Source organism: Ursus americanus, chromosome 2 (assembly GCF_024610735.1).
Source record: "Ursus americanus isolate L20-20 chromosome 2, mUrsAme1.1.p, whole genome shotgun sequence".
NCBI classification, from domain to species: domain Eukaryota; kingdom Metazoa; phylum Chordata; class Mammalia; order Carnivora; family Ursidae; genus Ursus; species Ursus americanus.
In genome coordinates, this window is record NC_142128.1 from 92604315 (window position 1) to 92620653 (window position 16339).

At 43.3% G+C, this 16339-nt stretch overlaps 1 protein-coding gene across 1 annotated transcript in view; it reads left to right on the top strand.

Moving 5' to 3' along the window:
- Positions 1-16339, top strand: part of SLC9C2 (solute carrier family 9 member C2 (putative)) — a 104059-nt gene that overhangs the window by 86199 nt on the left and 1521 nt on the right. The window contains exons 24-26 of the mRNA XM_045811414.2: positions 5508-5693; positions 6781-6865; positions 14589-14644. Coding sequence (XP_045667370.2) covers positions 5508-5693; positions 6781-6865; positions 14589-14644 — 327 coding nt within the window. The remainder of the gene's footprint in view (positions 1-5507; positions 5694-6780; positions 6866-14588; positions 14645-16339) is intronic.

The window sequence follows — 16339 nt, forward strand, 5'->3', positions numbered from 1 at the left end:
CCTGCAGTCACATCTTAAAAAAAAAGGAGTAGATTCAGCAATTATTAAATAAGTAGATTCCCAGGAAACAAATTAGCATTAATCGGAATGAGTTAATGAAGTTTGGTGTTTATTCATTGTGTGTGTGTCTGGGCTTTGGCATTTTTAAAAAGATTTGATTTATTTATTTGAAAGAAAGAGAGCACAAGCAGGAGGGAGGAACAGAGGGAGAGGGAGAAGTAGGCTCCCCACTGAGCAGGGAGCCCAATGCAGGGCTCAATCCCAGGACTCGATCCCAGGACTCCGGGATCATGATCTGAGCCGAAGGCAACTGCTTAACCAACTGAGCCACCTGGGAGCCCCCAGGGCTTTGGCATTTTTAAAAGAAGCCCCCTGGGTGTTTCTAATGTGTATCCAAGGATGGGATACACACAAGCAGTATCCACTGCTCTAGATTCTGTCAATAGAGAATAAAAGAGGAATAGCAGGTTTCCGGAAGAAATAATGATCCCTTTTCACTAATATGCAGAAACATAATGACTTCTGCTTTCAAGCTCAAAATTCCCAGCATTATGAGACAATCTATGTAGGCCCAGGTAGATGCCAATTGAGTTTCCTCTTTGGGCTCAGTGCCTGTTGGCTTTTCCCACGACCTGCATGAGGACTGTTTGGGGCGGTGTTTATTATAGTCTATTCTACCTATGTTAATATAAATCTCTTGCCTCTTCAAAATCTTTATTCAAAAGACTTTTACAAACTTTTTCTCTAACAAGTAGTGGCTCAAGTCTGTTCTTGGGTTGTTATTTGAGCCCCTATTATAAGTTAGGAACTGGGGAAGTGACAGACCTGGAGTTCAACAATATTCATTGCATTGAGAAACTGGATACGAATGTTGGGTTAAAAAATTAGCATGTCTCAGGAGAATGAGAAGACAAGTCACAGAGTGGGAGAGCATATTTGCAAAAGACACATCTGATAAAGGACTGTTATCCAAAATATACAAAGAACTCTTAATACTCAATAATAGGAAAACAAACCACCCAATTAAAAAATGGGCCAGGTTTCCACCTCCCCCCGCCTCCGCAAGTGCCCCTCCAGCTGCACCAAGCTCTCTCAGAGCTCCCAGCTCCTACTAAGCTAGTGCCCCTGACATCTCTCTCCAGCTGTCATCATGATCATCGACCGGGACCTCATCAGCCATGATGAGATGTTCTCCAACATTTACAATTTCCAGGAGATCAGGGACAGGCTGGGCCTGGAGGTGGAGGGGAAGATGGTCAGTAGGACAGAGGGTAACATTAATGACTCGCTCATTGGTGGAAGTGCCTCCACTGAAGGCCCAGAGGGTGAAACTATCAAAAGCACAGTCATCACTGGTGTTGATATTGTCATGAACCATCACTTGCAGGAACCCAGCTTCACAAAAGAAGCCTACAAGAAGTACATCAAAGATTGCATGAAATCAATCAAAGGCAAACTTGAAGAATAGAGGCCAGAAAGAGTAAATACTTTTTTTAAAAAATATTTTATTTGTTTATTTGAGAGAGAGAGAGAGAGACAGCCAGCGAGAGAGGGAACACAACCAGGGGGAGTGGGAGAGGAAGAAGCAGGCTCCCAGCGGAGAAGCCCGATGTGGGGCTCGATCCCATAACGCTGGGATCATGCCCTGAGCTGAAGGCAGACGCTTAACGACTGAGCCACCCAGGCGCCCCCAAAAAGAGTAAATATTTTTATAACAGGGGCTGCAGAACAAATGAAGCACATCCTTGTTTGTTTCAAAAACGACCAGTTCTTTATTGGTGAAAACATGAATCCAGATGGATTCTGGACTGGAATCTGTGGTGACCCCCTGTATGATTTTCTTTAAGGATGGTTCAGAAGTGGAAAAATGTTAATGAATTTGGCTATTACTTTGAATGTATCGCCTGTTGTCATAACCGGCTGCTGCTCTTCATCCACATAACACCAGGACTTAGACAAATGGGACTGATGTCATCTTGAGCTCTTCATTTATTGTGACCTTGATATATTTGGAGCAGAGGTATTGTTTTTAAGGAAAAAAAAACCATGTGATGTAGGTTGTCTAAAAGTAAAATACATTTAAGCTAAAAAAAAAAAAGGGCCAAAGATCTTAACAGACATCTCACCAAAGAAGATATATCGATGGCAAATAAACATGTTCTACAATCGTATGTCCTCAGAAAAATATAACAGTGTGATTCCATTCCGCACCTTTTAGAATAGCCAACATTTGGAACACTGACAACCCCAAATGCTGGTGAGGATACGGAGCAGCAGGAACTCTCATTCATTGCTGGTAGGAATGCAAAATGGTACAGCCACGTGAGAAAGTCTGGAGGTTTCTTACAAAACTGAACGTACTCTTACCGTATGATCCAGTAAATCAGTATGATTGATATTTATCCAAAGAAGTTGAAAACTTGGGGCGCCTGGGTGGCTCAGTCGGTTAAGCGGCTGCTTTCTGCTTGGGTCCTGGTCTCAGGGTCCTGGGATGGAGCCCCGTGTGGGGCTCCTTGCTCAGCAGGGAGTCTGCTTCTCCCTCTGTCCCTCCCCTCCCCCCCTACTTGTGCTGTCTCTCTCTCTCAAATAAATAAATAATATCTTTTAAGAAAAGGAAGTTGAAAACTTATGTTCATGCAGAAATCTGAACACAGATATTTTAGCAGTTTTATTCATAATTGCCAAAACTTGGAAACAACCAACCAAGATGTCCTTTCGTAGACAAATGGATAAATAAAGTGTGGCACGTCCAGACAGTGGAATATGATTCAGCGCTAAAAAGAAATGAGCTACCAGGCCATGAAAAGACATGGAGAAAAGTGCAATATATTATGAAGTGAAGGAAGCCAATCGGAAAGGGCTCCACACTGTATGATTTCAACGACAGGGCATTCTGGAAAAAGTAAAACTATGGACACAATAATGAGATCAGTGGTTGCTGAGAGTTGGGGCAGGAGGAATAAATAGACGGAGCACAGAGGATTTTAGGATGGTGAAACCACTCTGCATGATACTATGATAATGGATACACAGCATTACGCATCTATCCATAAAATTTACAGCACCAAGAGTGAACCCTGAAGTAAACTATGGACTTTGGGTGATTATGCTGTGTCAGCGTAGGCTCATCACTTGTAATAAATGTACCACTCTGGTGTGGGACGCTGATAATGGGAGAGGCTGTGCCGTGTGGAGGCTGGACTCTATGGGAAATCTCTGTCCCTTCCTCTCTATTTTGCTGTGAATCTAAAACCGCTCTAAAAACGTTGTCTTAAAAAATAGCATGTTGTACTAAGTTAGTCACGTTTCTTTCACTAGGTGGCAATAATTTTCAGAAAAATTATAGCAGAAGGGTAAAAAGATTTAGATTCTTCTCTTTGTGAGAAGTGGGACACATTCAGTACGTCTAGTATGAGTGCAGTATGACACTGCCGAGCAGAGGATTAGGACAACAGGTCGAAACTGTAGGGAGTTAGATTGGACTCAATAATAAGGTGAATAACCTTTCATTTTTAAAAAGATTTTATTTATTTGAGAGAGAGAGAGAAAGTGCATGTGCACACTAGTGGGGGAAGGGACACAGGGAGAGGGAGAAGCAGGCTTCCCACTGAGCAGGGAGGCTGACCCTGGGACTCAATCCCAGGACCCTGAGATCATGACCTGAGCTGAAGGCAGATGCTTAACAGAACCCAGAGAATCTCTATTTAACACTTTGGCTTATTTCCTTCTAGTCTTTTCCCATCAAAGAAGTAGCCAATTAAGACTTTTTAGAACCCTGAAAAAAGGGATTAGAACCACTGATAAGCTTATATTGCAACCCTTTCTCTAAACCATATAACTCAAAATTTACGTGCATTTAAAGACCAAAATAGCTTTTTTTTTTTAGATTTTTCTCCTTCCAAAACTTTAGATATTTGCTAGTTATCTTGTTTTTCACGACCCAGCTGAGCTGGTGCTCTCAGCAGTTAAGTGTTCAGTTTGCCCATTAGGGACCCAGGTCCGAGGGCTGGGTCTCATAGTTGTGCATGGAGAAATTCAGAGTGAGGTCACTGTCCAGGAGATTCCTACCACGGGCCTGACCTCTAAGTGCTTGTATTCGTTCGCTGGAGCTGCTGTAATGAAGTGTCACAAGCTGGGTGCTTAAACGACAGAAATTCATCGTCTCCCAGTTCTTGAGGCAATAAATCAGGTGTCAGTAGGGTTGGATCCAATTAAGATCAGTGAGGGAGGGAATCTGGTCCAGGCCTCATCCTTGGCTTGCAGATGACTGTCTTCATCCCACACGGAATTCTCCCTGTATGTGTGTCTGTGTCCAAATCTCTTGCCCCGTTTTTGTTTTTTTTTTCTTTTTTTAAGATTTTACTTACTATTTGTCAGAGAGAGAGAGAGAGCACAAGCAGGGGGAGCTGTAGTCAGAGGGAGAAGCAGGCTCTCCGCTGAGCAAGGAGCCCGGTACATGATTCGATTCCAGGACCTGAGCCGAAGGCAGATGCTTAACCAACTGAAGTGTCCCTCACTTCCCCCTTTTTAAAGAAGCTCTATGCCCAGTGTGGGACTTGAACTCATGACCATGATGAGATCAAGAGTCATGTGCTCTACTGACTGAGCCATCCAGGTGCCCCCAAATCTCCCTTATTTATTTATTTATGAGAGAGATCTCCCGTATGTATGTATGTATGTATGTATGTATGTATGTATGTATGTATGAGAGAGAGTGCACATTAGAGCACAAGCAGGGGAGGGGCACAGGGAGAGGGAGAGGGGAAGCCAACTCCCGACTGAACATGGAGCCCCAGACGGGGCTCAATCTCCTGACCCAGAGATCATGACCTGAGCTGAAACCAAGGGTCCGATGCTTAACCAACTGAGCCACCCAGGTGCCTCCTCCCCTTTTTATAAGGACACCAGTCATATTGGATTATTTGCCTACCCTACTCCAGTATGACCTCAACTTAACTTAAACGATTATGGCTGCAATGACCCTGTTTCCAAATAAAGTCACATTCTAATGTACTGGGGCTCAGAACTTCAACATAAGAATTTTAGGGGGGGACACAACTCAGCCCATACATAATATCTTCCTTCCAGCTCTAAAGACTGTTATACTGACCTTTGAAGTATGACTCAGCCTCAGTGTGTTGCTTTGTTTTGTTTTGGCTTTTTGCTGTTGTTCGTTCACTTGCCCAGTGGTGTGTTTCCTTACTGCCAGGTAAAACCGAATCCACAAGGCATAGCTGACCACCCTGCTGAGGCTGATTGAGAGCTCATGCAAACCTGTAAATCAGGCTGGGCATCTATAACCAGGGTCACTAATAGTAACAACATAAAAACTCTGAGTTCACCATCTTGTCTGAGGTCATTCTGAACTCATTCTGCCTGTTGGTCCTAGGGTCTAAATGCCTTTTGGCACCCTCAAAGAACTCAGCTCAATCAGTGAATTTGCTTTCTTCTTGATTCCATGTGTCATTTGTCACGATTTATAGAAAAAAAATGTAATTTTATTGTAGGACTTAAACTTTCAGAAGTGCGTGGCATTCAATCTGGCATACGTGGAGACTTTATCAAGCTATAATGAAATGACTATTGATAATGTGACCATGAAATTCGTTATCATTGTGTACGGTAGTGTCATTGATACTCAGACAGAGGTACCATATCTTGCACCTTGCATTTTGCCTAAAACCTGTGAGCAGGTAAGGACAGTTATTTCTAAAGAGTCATTTGCTTTCCCTGGTGCCCCACAAGCGACTTGAAAACTCAACTGATCACCTTAAAAAGAAATGTAACCAGGAAGGACCCTGCCGTTCTCACCACCTTTAACAAAACAGTCAAAACATGCCCAGGGCTTCTATACCATTAAGCAGTTTGTGCCCTACACAGGAGTGTAACCCAGGGGGCACAGGGGGCTGGAATCCACCTGCTCTCTGCTTGCCAACCCATTTGCCCTGGAGTGGGAATGTGCCTCTTGAGGGATGGGGGTACATTTGTCCCTTTTGTAGCATTCTTATCTTTGTATCTCTCAGTAATTCAGAGGATGATGGTAATCTAAATGCTTTTCTAATAGAAAATGAAAATCTCTTTAGCTTTGAAGCTACGGGTGAGGTGAGGCAGGGAACAGCAGGAGCAATGCTCACAGTTTGGTTTAAGACACCAGGGTTTGGAATCAGGCCTACTTGGGTTTAAAGTCCGAGCCCTGTGCCCACTAGTGTATGAGCAAAGGCAAGCTGCCTTCTGACCCTCCGTTTCCCATTAGTGCGATGAGGCTGACAGCAGCACCCATCTGGTAAGGCTATTGTGAGGATTGAGGGAGATGGTATCTGGTCTCTAGAAATGAGAGTTAAAATTGTTACTTGTACACTACTTGCCTTCTGGGAGGGCAGATTTTGGCTGGCACACAGGGCAAAAGTTCTAAGAAAAGAAGACAGTCCTGCCGCCTGGGAAGCCTGAGCCCTCGAACATCAGCACAGGGGTACAAGTAACTCTGTGGATGTTGGGGGATTCCCTGTTTTCCAAACTGGGAATGTCTGGTCTGGTTACAAGTAAGGTGTAGAAAGTTCCTTTCTGATGTTTCTATAAATATGCAAAAGATAATTTTCCGGTCCAAGACTTCTTGAAACAACATTTTTAAAGGGGGTTTGAAATGAAAAAGATGGAGAGCTTAGGCTGGAAGCCCAGTTCTGGGTTTTGGCTTATTTCTTATATTCTTTGAAAACGTTAGGAAGGAGGCAGCTTAGAGATCAAAGGATGCTCTTCTGACTAATTTTGACTTTTTCCCTTTAGGTTCAGGGAACTTCAGATTTAAGCAAACTGCTGGTTGTCCAAGCATCCAAGCCTGCCAAAAATACTGATGACTCCAAAGTCATGGGTAAGAGGTAGCCTGTTAGTGATAGGAAAACCATGCAAAATTCAGTTAATTCTAAGAAAATGACTTGAGGGTGTTGTGTGGGTTTATTATCAGTCCCCATCTTTGGGCCCACCCTGGCTGCCATATTGCTTCTGGGAGGTCATCTACAGAGTCTTCCAGATGGCTTCCAGGCGGCTCCTTTCTCTCTCATGTCCCTTCCTTCACACCCTTGCTGGTAGAGAGTAGCTTCTGTGTTGTACCCTGTTCCAGTCCTGGCAGGCCGGAGTCACAGAGTGCTGTTGGAGGCAGGGTAAGAATGGGGAGGGCAGAGACTCTCTCACAATGGGTCCAGGTGGGGACGGCTGGTGTGCTCCCAACAACCAAAGGAAATGTGGAACCTGACCCATGCTCTTTGAATATTCCAAACCACAGTCGCAGCCACAACTCAACTGTCTTGCCTGAAGGGCACTTTGACAGTTACTAAGTAATTACAGTCACTAAATGTGTATTAGTGCCCCATTGCATGTGTCATAGTGCTAAGCAGAACACTGAGAAGATGAGGTAGGAAAGCCTTGCTCTAGAGAAAATGCATTCCCTTCTTTCATTTAATGCTTAGTACCCCTGCTCTACAGCCGTGTTGTCATCTCCCCAACTGCCCCAGCTTGAAAACAGTCATCCTTAGTATGTTTTTCCAACTAGCACCATCCTGGCGTTTCCAAGTCACGCGATTGGCCAGCTTAGAGGTCATGCAATTCTTCATGAATTGTTAAATCGGGGAGGCGGGGTTTACATGATTTCAAATTGTGTGCAGAAAGTGACATTTTATTAATAATTTTATATCTCATTTCTCATTTGCACAATTCTCATAAAATGCAGCCCCACTGTGTGCTGGGCTCTGTGCCCAGTGCTAGATGGGGAGCAAGCCAAACAAGGTCTCTGCCCTTGTGAGGAGGAAAGACATTCAATAAGTAATTCCACGTCTCCCCTAGAAGCAAATTCAACCTCAGTCGTTGCCATGGCTTAGTTTCTAGGCTCTGTGCTGGGGTCATATGCAGCACCCGATTTTGGGGAGCCCCCTCTGCTCCAGGTCTCCTGCTCAAGCTGGTGAACATTGAAGGAATCCTTACTCCAGCCCTCAGAGTCTTCAGTCTGCCACTCTGCAGCTTCCACAGCTCTCTTGGGGCATGGGAGTCTATATCAGGGTTTGGAGCTCAGGGCCTGGTGTGAACCCCCTTGGGGTACCCTGAGTGGCACTGAGTCAGAGATCTTAGCACTGCCAGGAAGCAGGACACAGGTCCCCACTGGTCCTGGGCCTGAAGGCCTTTCTCCTTCTTTAGTCTCTCTGCAATCAATCATTTTTAGATGGATGGTACTATATCACTCTGTATTCCCCAGTGAATTTGGGACAAAAGTCACATGGTAGGCTCATGGACTGGATTCAGCCAGTGCACTGGATTTGATCCACCTACATGTTTTGTTTTAAAAATTTAAAGTAAGTTGCAGGAGGTTTAAAGATGGCGGAAGAGTAGGGGACCCTATTTCAACCAGTCCCCTGAATCGAGCTGGATATCTACCAGAACATTCTGAACACCCATGAAATCAGCCTGAGATGTAAGAAGATATATCTGGATCCTACAAACAGAACATCTCTGGCGGTTGGTCTTGAGGTATGAAGCAGGGAGCCAAATTCTGCAGGTGGATATCGGAAGATAAATGGAAGGGGGAGGAAGCCTCCGTGAATTTATGCTGGGAAGACAAAAGCCTCCTGTGCTGGGGATGCGGCACAGACTCACAGGCCAGTAGCAGCGGGGAAAGGATTTTAGGGCAGCCCCCCAAACTGAAAGCTGGAGCTACCGGGGCATGGGTGAGAACTGGGGGCAGCTGGCAGTTTTAGAAGCACAAAGGGCAGAGATGTGCCCAACTCTGGGAGAGAGGGCTAGGAGAGCTGCTGTGGTGTGCACAACCCAGGACATTGTGGGTTTTTAGCAGCACAGACAGAAATGGAGACAGTGCGGCCTGGAGAGCTCAGCAGAGGTTTGGATATAGTCACTTCTGCTCTCTCAGAAGAGACATGGAAAGCCCCCAGGGAAAGCTGCCAGAGAACAAAAGCCCCCCAAAACCGGTTTTCACTGAGCCCATCCCTCCTCCTCCCCACAGGGGGCAGGGCAACTCTGCCCAAACAGGATTGCCTGAGTAACAGCACGGCAGGCCCCTCCCCCAGAAGGCAGGCTGGAAGAACAAGAGGCCCACATCCCTAAGGTCCCTATGAAACAGGTGCATCTTGCTTGAGTCCTGGTCAATAATTGGACTCTGCACATTCCTGCAACCACACCTCATCAGAATGACAAAGTGGCCTCTGCCCCAGAACTAATGGATATGGATATAACCAAGATGTCAGAAATGGATTTCAGAGTAACAATTATCAAGGCGATATCTAGGCTTGAGAAAAACATTAACAAAAATACAGAATCTCTAAGGGCAGAAAGATCTAATCAGGCTGAACTTAAAAATGCTATGAATGAAATGTAGTCTAAACTGGATGTTCTGACTGCCAGGGTAAACGAGGCAGAAGAACGAATTAGTGAGTTAGAGGATAAGAAGATAGAAAAGAAGGAAAACAAGGCGCCATGGGAAAAACAAATTTAATTTCAAGAAATTAAGCTGAGAGAGATTACTGACTCAGTGAAATGTTCCAATATCAGAATTATTGGGATCCCTGAGTGGGTGGAGAAAGAAAGAGGTCTAGAAGATATATTTGAGCAAATCATAGCTGAGAACTTCCCTAATCTGGGGAAGGAAACAAGCATTCATGTCCAAGAGGCAAAGAGGACCCCTCCCAAGATTGATGAGAACAGACCGACCCCACGACATCTAATAGTACAATTTGCAAATCTTAGATCCAAGGAAACAATCTTGATAGCGGCAAGGAGGAAGAGATTCCTTACATACAGAGGGAGGATCATCAGAATAATGTCAGACATGTCTACAGAGACCTGGCAAGCCAGAAAGGGCTGGCAAGACATATCCAGGGTACTAAATGAGAAGAACATGCAGCCAAGGATACTATATCCAGCAAGGCTGTCATTCAGAATGGATGGAGAGACAAGAAGCTTAGACGACTGGCAGAAACTGAAAGAATATGTGACCACCACGCCAGCTCTGCTAGAAATATTAAGAGGGGTTCTATAAAAGGAGAAAGACCCCAAGAGTGATACAGAACAGAAATCGACAGAGACAGTCTATAAAAACAAGGACTTTGCAGGCAATATGATGACATTAAAATCATATCTCTCAATAATCACTCTCAATGTGAATGGCCTAAATGCTCCCATAATGCCACAGGGTAGCAGATTGGATAAAAAAACATGACCCATCCATACGCTATCTACAAGAGACTCATTTTGAACCTAAAGATACCTCCAGACTGAAAGTGAAGGGATGGAGAACAATTTTTCATGCCAACGGACCTCAAAAGCTGGGGTAGCAACTCTTATATCAGACAAATTAGATTTTAAGCTGAAGACTGTAGTTAGAGATACAGAAGGACACTATATCATTCTTAAAGGGTGTATCCAACAAGCGGCTCTAACAATTATAAATATCTATGCCCCTGATGTGGGAGCAGCCAACTACATAAGCCAACTGTTAACCAAAATAAAGAGACATATTGTTAATAATATGTTAATAGTAGGGGACCTCAACACTCCACTTTCAGCAATAGACAGATCATCTAAGCAGAAAATCCACAAAGAAACAAGAGCTTTGAATGACACACTGGACCAGATGGACCTCATAGATATATACAGAACATTCCACCCTAAAACAACTGAATACTCATTCTTCTTGAACGCACATGGAACTTTCTCCAGAATAGACCACATACTGGGTCACAAATCAGATCTCAACTGATACCAAAAGATTGAGATTATTCCCTGCATATTCTCAGACGACAGTGCTTTGAAATTGGAAGTCAATCACAAGGAAAAATTTGGAAGAAACACAAACACTTGGGAGCTAAAGACCATCCTGCTTAAGAATGTTTGTGTCAACAAGGAAATTAAAGAAGAACTTAAACAATTTATGGAAACCAATGAGAACAAAAGCACATTGGTCCAAAGCCTATAGGATACTGCAAAGGTGGTCCTAAGGGGGAAATACATAGCCATCCAATCCTCACTCAAAAAAATAGAAAAATCTAGAATACAGTCTCTATATTTACACCTTAAACAACCAGAGATGGAACAACAAAGGAGGACTAAGCCACGCACAAGAAGATAATTAATTAAGATTAGAAAAGACATCAATGAATTAGAAACCAGAAATACAGTAGAGCAGATCAATGAAACTAGAAGCTGGTTCTTTGAAAGAATTAAAAAGATCGATATACCACTGGCCAGACTTATCCAAAAGAAAAAAGAGAAAGGTCCCAAATTAATAAACTTATGAATGAAAGGGGGAGAGATCACAACTAACACCAAGGAAATAGAAACAATTATTAGAAATTACTATCAACGACTATATGCCAACAAATTAAGGAACCTGGAAGAAATGGATGCCTTCCTTGAAACCTATAAACTGCCAAGACTGAAACAGGAAGAAATTGACGACCTAAATAGACCAATAACCAGGAATGAAATTGAAGCAGTGATCAAAAACCTCCCAAAAAGCAAGAATCCAGGGCCTGATGGATTCCCTAGGGAATTCTATCAAACATTCAATGAAGAAATAATAGCTATTCTCCTGAAGCTGTTTCAAAAAATAGAAACAGAAGAAAATTTCCAAACTCATTCTACAAGGCCAGCATTACCCTGATCCCAAAACCAGGCAAGACCCCATCAAAAAGGAGAAATACAGACCAATATCCCTGATGACTATGGATGCCAAAATTCTTAACAGGAACCTAGCTAATAGGACCCAACGGTACATTAAAAGAATTATCCATCACGACCAGATGGGATTCATCCCTTGGATGCAAGCCTGGTTCAGCATTCGCAAATCAATCAGTGTGATAGATCACATTAGTAAGAGAAGAGACAAGAGCCATATGGTCCTCTCAATTGATGCAGAAAAAGCATTTGACAAAATACAGCATCCTTTCCTGATTAAAACACTGCAGAGTGTAGGGACAGAGGGTACGTTCCTCAATTTCATTAAGACCATCTATGAAAAGCCCACAGTGAATATCATTCTCAATGGGGAAAAGCTGAGACCCTTTCCCTTAAGATCAGAAACATGACAAGGATGCCCACTCTTGACACTATTGTTCAACATAGTACTAGAAGTCCTAGCAACAGCAGTCAGACAACAAAAAGAAATAAAAGGTATTCTAATTGGCAAAGAAGAAGTCAAACTCTCTCTCTTTGCAGATGACATGATACTTTATATGGAAAACCCAAAAGACTCCACCCCCAAATTACTAGAACTCATACAGCAATTCAGTAATGTGGCAGGATACAAAATCAATTGCTGTCTTATACATTAACAATGTAACTGTAGAAAGAAAAATTAGGGAATAGATTCCATTTACAATAGCACCAAAAACCATAAGATACCTTCGAATAAACCTAATCAAAGAGGTAAACGATCTATACTCTAGAAACTACAGAACACTGATGAAAGACATGAAGAAGACACAAAAAGATGGAAAAACATACCATGCTTATGGATCGGAAGAATAAACATTGTTAAAATGTCTATGCTACCCAGAGCAATCTATACTTTCAATGACATCTCGATCAAAATACCAAGGCCAGTTTTCAAAGTGCTGGAACAAACAATCATAAAATTCGTGTGGAACCTGAAAAGCTCCTGAAACACCAAGAAGATGTTGAAAAAGGAAAACAAAGCTGGGGCATCATGTTGCCTGATTTCAAGCTGTATTACAAAGCTGTGATCACCAAGACAGCACGGTACTGGCACAAAAACAGACACATAGATCAATGGAACAGAATAGAGACTCCAGAAATGGACCCTCAACTCTATGATCACCTTATCTTTGACAAAACAGGAAAAAATATCCAATGGGAAAAAGACAGTCTCTTCAATAAATGGTGCTGGGGAAAATTGGACAGCTATATACAGAAGAATGAAACTGGACCATTCTCTTACACCATACACAAAGATAAATTCTAAATGGATGAAAGACCTCGATGTGAGATAGGAATCCATCAAAATCACAGAGGATAACATAGGCTGTAACCTCTTTGACATCGGCCACAGCAACTGCTTTCATGACACATCTCCAAAGGCAGGGAAACAAAAGCAAAAATGAACTTTTGGGCCTTCATCAAGATAAAAAGCTTCTGCACAGCAAAGGAAACAGTCAACAAAACAAAGAGGCAGCCCACGGAACGGGAGAAGATATTTGCAAATGGCACTACAGATAAAGGGCTGCTATCCAAGATCTATAAAGAACTTCTTAAACTCAGCACCCAAAATACAAATAAGTCAAAAAATGGGCAGAAGGTAAGAATGGACACTTTTCCAATGAAGACATACGAGTGGCTAACAGACACATGAAAAAATGTTCAACATCATTAGCCATCAGGGAAATTCAAATCAAAACCACATTGACAAATGTTGGAGAGGTAGTGGAGAAAGGGGATCCCTCTTACACTGTTGGTGGGAATGCAAGCTGGTGCAGCCACTTTGGAAAACAGTGTGGAGGTTCCTCAAAAAGTTAAAAATAGAGCTACCCGATGATTCAGCAATTGCACTACTGGGTATTTACTCCAAGGATACAGATGTAGTGAAATGAAGGGCCATGTGCACCCCAAAGTTCATAGCAGCAATACCCACAATAGCCAAACTCTAGAAGGAGCCAAGATGCCCTTCAACAGACAAATGCATGAAGAAGATGTGGTCCCTATATACAATGGAATATTACTCAGCCATCAGAAAGGATGATTACCCAACATTTACATCAACATGGATGGAACTGGAGATTATGCTAAGTGAAATAAGTCAAGCAGAGAAAGACAGTTATCATATGGTTTCATTTGTATGTGGAACATAAGGAATAGCACAGAGGACATTAGGAGAAGGAAGGGAAAAATGAAGGGGGCGAGTCAGAGGGGGAGACAAACCATGAGAGACTATGGACTTGGGGATACAAACTGAGGGTTTTAGAGGGGTGGAGGAGTCGGCGGATGGGTTAGCCTGGTGTTTGGTATTAAGGAGGGCACGTATCGCATGGAGAACTGGTTGTTATATGCAAACAATGAATCGTGGAATACTACGTTAAAAACTAATGATGTACTGTATGGTGATTAACATAGCATAATTTAAAAAATAAAGTAAGTTGCAAAATATGAACATCTAAAAATTTCACATTAAAAAAAAATCCAGATTTTGAGCTTTTCTTGAAAAACCCAGAAAGCGTACCAATACTCGGTCCTCATTCATATATATGGCAACACTTAGAGCTGAATATAGGGGAAGCATATGCTGTGCAGTTTGCCGCAGTCCACACCCTGCCCTCTTGTCTTAGATATGGCCCACTTCCTTGTCTGTGTGACCTGCCTATTCTGAGTTGAGTTTGTCAGCCCTTGCATGGGATTCTTGGGAGCCTAATAACAAACCTCCTTGAGGGAAGTAACTAAAGAGCCCATTTGAAAGGGGAGTAGGGAAAGAGGAGACTATTGGGAGAAAGCAAATTGATATTTCAGAATATCCTTCTGCTACCTTTACTCTTAAATTCCTAATTTAGTTTTTCTGTCTGATGCATGTACTTGGATTGGCCCAGTCAACACTGGTCTTCGAACGACCCAGAGAGAATATAACTGGAAGAGAAAAAATGAGGTAACAAGCCTGACACTTAGATTCAATTTTTCGTACTGTGAATATTAAACTACATAGCTGGAATGAGTTGCAAGGCCAAGTAGAAGAATGTAGGTGGTGAGGTGGTGAGAAAAGAGACTCTTAATGCCAGCTCATTGATTCGGAAAAATTGGAATAAAGCTCACCTGAATTATTTAACAATTAAAATGATAGAATGTTTTTGAAAGATGTGATTTTGCCCCAGGTCCCCATCCCAATTTCCTGCCTCTTGACCTCCTTCCAGCGATGGCTCAATAGTGGGGATCTACATACAGGGCACGTTACGGATGGCGAGCGTCAGGCCACGGTGCAGGATCAGACACTAGCATCTAAATGCCTGTGCCTCTCTCTTTGGAGTGTGCACTCCCTGAGGATTTGTGGGTGGTGTGCCTGGGATATGTGCAGCCACAGGTGGATCAGGGAACCTTCCTAGAATATCACTTTCACTCGGTGCCCTTTTAAAGGGAGGAAACTCATTTAACCATTGGGTTATTTGAAATGTTTCATATTAAAACAAGCATATTAGGAAGTAGGGTGACAAATTTGCATGACTTTTTAAGATAAACCAGGAGACTTCAAACCATTTTATTATGGAGAATCACTGAAGTTCTGCCCTGACATCTTTTCCTGCTTTCCTCAGCAATCGGGGCAGATTTGGAAAAGCTTGAGAAGTCCTGGACAGCATGTGTAGAGTGGGAGAGGGAAGGGCTGGTCACATGGGGCCAGGACAGAGTGGAGGTAACTCTGGAACTGGGGGACCTTCAAGCCTAGTTGCTCAAGGGGTCTCTGTCAGGGCCCCTAACAGAGCTCATGGGGCCGGAGCCCAGGGCTGAATGGAGGAGACACTCTGACGGGGCAATAGTGCGCTAAGCAAATGCACAAGTGGGCCAGGGAACAATAAATGATGCCGGGGATGGGCTTCAGGGCCCTTCAGCACCCTCTCTCCCAGTTGTGAAATCACCCCAAATAAATATGCTTTCCAAGGGAAAATGCCATGTTGTGTAAGTGCAGTTTCAGGAGAAGTCCTATGGCCTACCACAGCCCCAACCAGAGTCACCCTAAAAGCCTTCTAATAGAAATTCTGGGCCTGCACTGTCATCTGTGGTGGTCAGTGGTGTACAGAGTGTTTGCCAGGGGAAGGAAAGTTGCATTGACCAAACATATGATTTATGGTTTCTTTTTTTTTTTTTTTAAGATTTTATTTATTTATTTGACAGAGATAGAGACAGCCAGCGAGAGAGGGAACACAAGCAGGGGGAGTGGGAAAGGAAGAAGCAGGCTTCCAGCAGAGGAGCCTGATGTGGGGCTCGATCCCATAACACCGGGATCACGCCCTGAGCCGAAGGCAGATGCTTAACCGCTGTGCCACCCAGGCGCCCCAAGATTTATGGTTTCTTGAAAGTAAAAGCAACGTAGTTCTTTCTAAGCAGCCTTCCTAGGGTCATCCTCTCCTCTTTCTTAAAAGGACCCTGTTTCACAGATGGGAAGCCTAACTGGGAGTCAAGGAATTGACTTCACTGACTCCTCATTGTCACTGTCTTTCCCAGGCCCCGTTATTTTAAAAAAATTTTCTCGTTTTTTAGGAGAGAGGTTTCCAGTCATCCTGGAATTGGTCACAAAGTTAACTGGAATTCAACTCACCTGACATTTCTCTTTTCCTGAGGAGCACCTTTGTCG